We start from the raw sequence: 8,023 nt of genomic DNA on the forward strand, positions 1-8,023 counted from the left end.
AGTCGTATGAAGACTACTCCTTGTTTAGCTACGAGAAGAATGGAAAGTGTGTATGGGTTCTTATTTATGTCGACGATCTCATCGTAACAGGAAATGACCACGAGATGTTGGAGAAGTTCAAGAGACACATGAGTAAGTGTTTTCTGATGAAAGACCTCGGCAAAGCAAAGTACTTTCTTGGCATAGAGATTGCAAGAGGACCTGAAGGGATGTTTCTTTCACAGAGAAAATATGCTCTTGATATTGTAAGTGAAGTTGGGATGCTGGCAAGTAAACCTGTGTCGAATCCAATGGAGGTGAATCACAAACTTCTGCAAGTTGATAGTAAAAGCACGAGCCCTTTCTGCAAAGAGCCCGTGAAGTTTTGGAGACTGGTAGGACGACTCGTTTACCTAACTATAACGAGGCCTGATTTGAGTTATTCTGTGCACGTGCTGTCGCAAGTAATGCATAAGGCAAGGGAGGAGCATTGGGATGCTGCGATAAGAGTTATTAAATATGTGAAAGGAAGCCCTGGCCAAGGCATCCTGCTGAGAGCTGATAGTGATCTTAAGATTCGCGCATTTTGCGACTCGGACTGGTGTGGATGTTCCCGAACTAGGAGATCATTGTCAGCGTACATGGTGTTGTTAGGGAACTCGCCTGTGGCGTGGAGGACCAAGAAGCAGGATACCGTGTCACATTCTTCCGCTGAGTCTGGATATAGGGCAATGTCGGATGCGTTGAAAGAACTGAAGTGGTTGAAGAGACTGCTGGCTGATCTTTGCGTGAGACATGAGGAGCCGATGGACTTGTATTGTGATAGTAAGTCAGCCATCTATATTGCAGCGAACCCGGTATTTCATGAGCGTACGAAGCACATAGAGAAGGATTGTCACAGTGTGAGAGATGCAGTCAAGGCCAAGCTGATAGCTACGAGACACGTGAGGACAAATGAACAGTTGGCGGATATACTAACGAAAGCCTTGGGGAGCTCTGCATTTCATTACTTGTTGTCCAAGTTCGGAGTGTGTAATCCACATGCTCCGACTTGAGGGGTAGTGTTAAGGTTCTAGGAGTCTAGAACCAAGATGCTCGGTAGAGAGAATATTGGAGAGAATATTGTTGTTGAGAGTTAGAGATAAATATGAAAAGATATGAGAAGATATGTGTAGATCTCGGTAGAGACTTCTGTATATATAACGATGTATGTATGATGAAGTAAATAACAAGTATTCTTCTAGACTTTCTCTTGTCATTCATGGTGTTTTGAGGATAAAATTTCAAATTTTAAAAAATAAAAAATAAATATTAAAAATTTAAAATAAAAAAGCTATTTTGGTCATTTTTCTGTTTGAAAACTATTTTTGTGACAAAAACTTAAAAATGACTATTCGAAAGAATTTTCTTTTAAAACATTGATGCTTCATGCATGTCTGCATCATGGATCTTTGATGGTACATGCTAAATTTTTGTGTTGTTATGCTACGATTTTAACTATTAGGTTCAATGTATATTCCCTTTCAATGATTGATTTGTCGTCACGCTTATTCGAATCCCTATTTGAATTTCAACCGAACCACGCAAATCATTAACTGGTCTAAAGCGTTGATTAACGTAATAATCCGTATATATATCTTTGCGGCTAAAACGATTTTCTATTACGCATGCAAATTGCGAAACTGTGATTGTACTCTGTTCATAATTATTGGTCAAATACCTTTGGACCATCAGTGTGACTTTTGTAGCGCGATAGATATTGCCGACAAAAAAAATTTTATGGTAAAAAGAATTAAATTAATTAACTTTTGTACTGTCGAATTAAATTGCTTATCAGATTCATTAATACCCAACTCGATGCTTTAATAGTAATCAACTCCGACTGAGAAGAAGCTTCACCTTGACCTGACAATGCTGAATGAAACGCATATGGGGGAAACTGAAGGAATCACACTGGAGGCTCGATCTGGTGGATAGCAAAAACATGTATATTGCTAGAAACACTTTAAAAAGGATCATTTGTATTATTTATAGTTTTAACATAATACAATGAAATCAAGAGAAAAAAACACCACTTATAAAAGGAATAGTTACTTAATTAGTTTTTTAAAATAAAAAACAGAGATAAAAAAAATAAAAGTTTTCATGATGAAGGCAAACCTTAATTTATAAAAAATAAAATTATAGTAGACATTATTAAAATTGATGAAACTAATTCAGTTAAATCTTATATTCTTATACAATCTTTCATCTACAAGTAAAAGTTTTTCAATATGTTTTCAATCGAATTTGATACCTACAACACTAATACAAACCAGTATTTTAGATGTTTTTTGTTGTTGCTAAATTGTAAATATCATTAGAATGATTAAAAGGTTTTACAAACATAGAACCTTATAGCTGGTCCATCTTGGCAAAAATAAAGAAAAAACAAGAAGGAACGAAACAAATGGCCGCAAAATATAGTTGATAAAGATAAACAATTAGATATATATATTAAAATGACATTTGTAAATATTTATTGGATGGTATGTAAAAAACTTAAAACTATTTGATGCTATTATATAAATATTTTTATTTGACAAAGATCAAATATTGGTAGACCTACGAACTATGATATGATTCGACCTTTCAAATCATTGGTGCGTTACTATTCCATTTCGCCTCATCTTTATCCCGGTTTACTCAATTACAAATGATTAAAATTAAAGAAAAAGGTAAAGTAAAGATTTAACATTATAACGAACCCAAAAAAAGTCTTTAACACTTTCTTTTCCTGAAGAAAGGGGGATAAAATTAACCTCGTTGAATTCATTTGATGACACAATAGTACGAGCACGATCAAACCCAAAACTATCTCTCTCTCTTCCTCTCTAAATTTTTTCCCTTCTCTCTAAAAACTAAAAACTATTTTTTCCGACTGTGTTTGGTGGCCGGCGGTGGCTTATCTGCCACATGAGCCACCAGTTATCACCGGTTACTTTTTGTTATTTGACTAATATCGGTGTATATATCTTTTGATGTGTTCAAATCTTTTGCTTCCGTCGCGGATATTATTTTCCGGTTGCGGATTCTATTTTAGGTCTAGAGTTCTCTTTCTCTTCTATTTTTAAATTAGTATGGGAGATTAGATTTGCTGATCAAGACTAAGGGATTTTCTACTTTGTTGGCCATCTTCGGTTTCAATTTGTGGAAAAGTCAATCTTTGTTCTGTGATATCATAAGCAAAGTATCTATTCGAAGAATTGAAAGTTGAGTTTTCTCGTGTCCCTTCGGTGATTGTGTTCAGAGTCGATAGATTTAGTTCCAAAATAGGGTATGTTACAACTATCCAGAAGCAAGGATGGTGTTAACATCCACGGAGTTAGTTCAAGTCCTCGTAGATTCATCAGTGGTCAAGAGGAGAAAGCTCGCAAGGTGGATACATGTACATAAAGAATTCAATCGACGAGGTTTCTGTTTTCAAAAGAAGGAAGAAGTAGGCAGAGGCATCGATTCCAGCGAAGTTCGGGATGGCAGTGATTTTGGCGAGTCGGTGGAGACTCCCTAGCTTGAATGACTGATATACCATGGATTTTACTCACTTTTAGCCATGGTATATAGGTATTTTCAAATACATTATAGTTGTTTTGAAGTCTTTCTGGTATGTTTTCAGGTTTTGGAGTGATTTGGAGGAAACTGGTGATTTTGATGCATTTTGGAGATAAAATGATAAAGACCCGAAGTTGACCATCGACCACGACTATCGATCGATGGGCGAACGCAACAATCGATCGACACACACTCTGTGGTATCGATCGAAGGCGAAGCGTGCAGAAACCGATTAAGTTCCAGCAGCCTACTTAAAGCTGAAGTCAACCTAATATTTATGTGCTCTGCCATTGTTCTAGGCAACACACGCTTTCATACTTTCTACTTTTCATACAGCAAAATACTTAGAGTCTTATATTTGGAGAGAAGATCCAAGAACTCCTTCAGAGCTTTGTGATTGGAACTCCAGTTTCTTTACTCTATCTTATTTATGCAGTTTATTTATGTTATTGTCATGAATTGCTTAGCCATGTCTGAGTAGTTTATCTTGTTAGATTTAGGGTTCAAATATTCATGAGGGATTAGCCCAAAATAGAGAATTGCTAAGTGTCAGGATTTTAATCAACTAGACTGTTCTTAATGCATGTGTTCTAGAGTAGCTAACTAGGACCTTGCCTATAGATATTAGAGCGCATTCGGAAGATTGGTTATTTGTCTGAAATTTTTTAGGTTGGGTTAGGATTGCTAGAAACAAGCGGAAGCTGATTTAAATATACGAAAGTTGATTGACTATTCTAATTGTTTGAGTTCTAGAATATCCATATATACTTAGTAGTCTATATCTCTATAATCATGATTGACTTAATAGAAACCCTAAGTCTAACGTCTCCCATATCAATCCTTAAAACCCAATCATTAATCAACTGAACAATTACTTGGTCACCACTACTTATTTACTACTTTAAAACCTTTCAATCTACCTTAACTATATAACTAGATAGATCTATTGTGTGTCTTAGCTCCATGTGAATTCGATCCCTAAATACTACAATTGAACTTCTTATTTGAGAGAGTGCAAATCACTTATAGGGTAATTTGAGGGAACACAATGCGCGTAGGCATGGTGAGAAACCAAAGGATGAAATGGTGTTGATCAAATGGGTAGATAAATTGATCAGACTGAAGCTTCTAGCAGTAAAGGGTAAGGGTCAAAACTACCTTGAGGATAGTCTGTGCATTTGGTTTGGAGGAAGACAAGAAGGTTCCTAAATGAAGAAGTGTAGAGTTGAGGAAATTGGTTTATAGTTCATTAGATTGTAAAAGCAAATCAAAAACTGATGCACTTGATGTAAAAGAAGTTTTGAGTGAATAAATTTTACATTCATTCAAAACAAAAAAAAAAAAAAAATTTGAGTGATATCAAATTTGGGGCCGTTGCCGGGGAGCTTCGATCGCCATTAGATCAAACCTATTTAGGTTTAGTCTAGGTTATTGTTACTTACAAAAAACTGATAATTTTTTTTTCTTGTCTTTTCAGGTGCATACCCAACAGTACCAAAAGAAATAAGGAATAAACACTTCTCTTTTCAGATCCTGCACTACTAGAACGCACCATCCGCAAAGGAAAACGTACCTCATCGATCGACAACAACATCTGTCCGTCGACCGACACTCACATTCCACCGCCGACATAATCTGCTCCTCCGTCGACCACCCATACCAACCGAACATCGATCGACATTCCACCTCGGACATCGATCGACACTGAGCCGCAAAACATGGTTGCGACATTAGTACTAATTCAGGATGCAACTGGGAACCTGCATGACCAGGAGGGTCATCTGTGTAATGCAGCAGGTCAGAAGATAGATGATCAGGGGACTGTAATCCCTGATTCTGATGCTGATATTGCAGCTACTCAAGCTGTAGATGAGGCTGCTAGACCGAGGACATTAGCTGATTACAACAGGCCAGATCAATACTACGAGAACATATCTGCTATCCGTTCTCCAGCCATATATAGGTAAGACTTTGAGTTGAAGCATCAGTACTTTACACTCGTGGGACAAACACTCTATTGTGGGTTATCATACGAGCATCCTATGGACCATCTGGAGAGGTTTGAGGATCTAGTTTCTGTTATCAAAGCCAATGGAGTCCCTGAGGACTATCTGTTTTGCAAGCTCTTCAAGTACTCACTTTATGGAGAGGCTTCGCACAGGCTTAAGTAGTTACCACCATGATCTCTGACATCCTGGGTTAAAATCAAGAATGCATTCATATGCCACTTCTTTGATGAGGCATGCGCTGAAGACTTGAGGAGCAAGATTGCTACATTCACACATGAGCCTACAGAGTCATTCAGAAGCTCCTGGATCAGATTCAAGTCATATCAGAGAGATTTCCCACACCATGGATTCAATCAAGTGCAGCTACTCAGAACTTTCTTCGGAGGCATCGCGCTGGCATATCAGATGGCTCTAGACTCAGCTAATGATGGAAACTTCAACACTAGGAATCCAAAGGAGGTGATTAGACTTATTGAGATCCAGCAACAGCACCAAGAACACTGATTTCAAGAAGAAAAAAAATCGGCCCCTGCCATAGGGAAGGAGCAGTTGGAGATGTAAAAGCTAAGCTAGACAGTGTTCACAAGCTTCTCAAGAAACAAGTTAGATTTGCAGAGGATGTAGAAGCTGTAGATGTCAACAGCGACATGGAAGAAGATGATGTGAACTTTCTCAGTGGTTCAGGCTTTCAGAATCAGAGGTCTGGAAATCAGAGTGGATACATAAACTCCTATGGCAATGGTTAGAGGAGTGGATACAACCAGAGTTCATAGTACCAGAAACCCTACAGCAGCAACTACAACAGCCGCAACAAACCTTATGGAAATTACTACTACAAAAATTAGCCACAACAGACTAGGGAGAGAAAGATAGAGTCCATGCTTGATCAAGTTCTTGAGGGCCAGTAGAAGTTGATGGTGAATTCAATGGGAAGATTGATGTTGTCTACTCAGAGTTGGACTCAAAGTTTGAGTCTTTGAAAACACATGTGAGGAAGTTGGAGACACAAGTGGTTCAGACTGTATACACTATTAAAAGGCATGAAGACTTCTTGAAGGGTAAAGGAGATGAATCACTGAAGTACCACGTGAATGCCATCATGGATGATAATTTCTGGCAAGTGGTTAAGGAGGAGAAGCTTCAGGAGGGCGATTTCCAAGTCGAAAACTTCATGAGTTTCGGCGGTTCACATTGGTGTCGATCGACGCCAAGCTTTGAGAATCGACTGACGGAGGCAGGCGTACATCGATCGACATCAATTTCTCCACATCGATCGACAGAGGAGGTTGTAGCATGCGTGATAGTCAGAATCCTAACTCACGAGGAGTTTGCAGCTAAACACCCCCATCCACCCAAACCCTTCTGCATCAAGAAATCAGACATCAATTGACAACAGGATTCAGCCGCCGATCGACACTCAGACTCAACCGACAATCTACACAATGCATCTAGCATCGATCGACAACCACCACTAACCTGCCGAGTGCAGTTACGAAAGATAGACGTAGCGCGACTAAACGCACTCAGAAACCCATCTCAACCTTCACAATACATGGCCGATAACTTTGAACAGCTTTCAGATGATGCACTAGAGCTGTGATCAGACTTCTGAGAGAAGAACCTTGAGGGAAAAAAAAGAAAAAGGTTCCTAAGCATCTCAAGGGAGGAGTTAATGAGAAGGAGATGGATAGCTTCACAAAAAGAGTTCTCAGAATACCCTTGGACAAGCCATTCGAGGAGGCTTACTTTACCCACAGGTTGTGGATGTTCCTCAGGGAAACCAAGGAAACTGAGCATGACATACATAGAATCTTCGATCAGATCAGAGATAGGATGAAGCAGAGGATTGCACTGAAGAAGAACGATCCTGGGAAATTTGCAGTGCCTTACTTGGTTAAAGGCATTGAATTTCCATGTGCGATGTGTGACACAGGTTCATCAGTCCGCATTCTACCCAAGGTAATGTCAGAACATTTGGGTATGAAGATAGAGCCTTCGCAGGATTCATTCACTTTCGTGGATCATTCTACGAGGAATTCAGGAGGAATCATCAGAGACCTTGAGGTGCAGATTGGAAACGCACTAGTTCTAGTTGACTTCCATGTCCTGGAAAACAAGCAGAACAAGAATCATTCTCTCCTGCTTGGGAGAGCTTTCATGGACACTGTTGGAGCAGTTTGCAACATGAGGACAAATCAGCTGTGTCTAACACTGATAAATCCCGATGTCCACTATTATCCCGTCAGAGTTGTGAGGCCACAGACGTCCGAAACTGGGGTTAACACATGATTCATTGCAGGATGACACTGCAATTATGAGGATAAATATGAAACCGAATATTCAGGATCGATCGACAGCTGGGCTCCATCATCGATCAATAGAGACATTCATCCACCAATCGACAACACGTCCATAAAATCGATCGACAGCAGTCCTGCGAATGA

General features: G+C 39.1%; 1 protein-coding gene across 1 annotated transcript; it reads left to right on the forward strand.

Annotated features, from left to right (window-relative positions):
* The first annotated feature begins 104 nt into the window (after positions 1 to 104).
* LOC106324008 (uncharacterized mitochondrial protein AtMg00810-like) lies at positions 105 to 1,034 on the forward strand. The gene has a single exon (XM_013762037.1). The coding sequence runs from the start codon at positions 105 to 107 to the stop codon at positions 1,032 to 1,034; it is 930 nt and encodes a 309-aa protein (XP_013617491.1).
* Positions 1,035 to 8,023: the final 6,989 nt, after the last annotated feature.

Source organism: Brassica oleracea, chromosome C2 (assembly GCF_000695525.1).
Source record: "Brassica oleracea var. oleracea cultivar TO1000 chromosome C2, BOL, whole genome shotgun sequence".
NCBI classification, from domain to species: Eukaryota; Viridiplantae; Streptophyta; class Magnoliopsida; order Brassicales; family Brassicaceae; genus Brassica; species Brassica oleracea.

Coding starts and splice junctions, on each gene's coding strand:
- LOC106324008 (XM_013762037.1), top strand. CDS start 105: ATGTTGGAGAAGTTCAAGAGACACATGAGTAAGTGTTTTCTGATGAAA.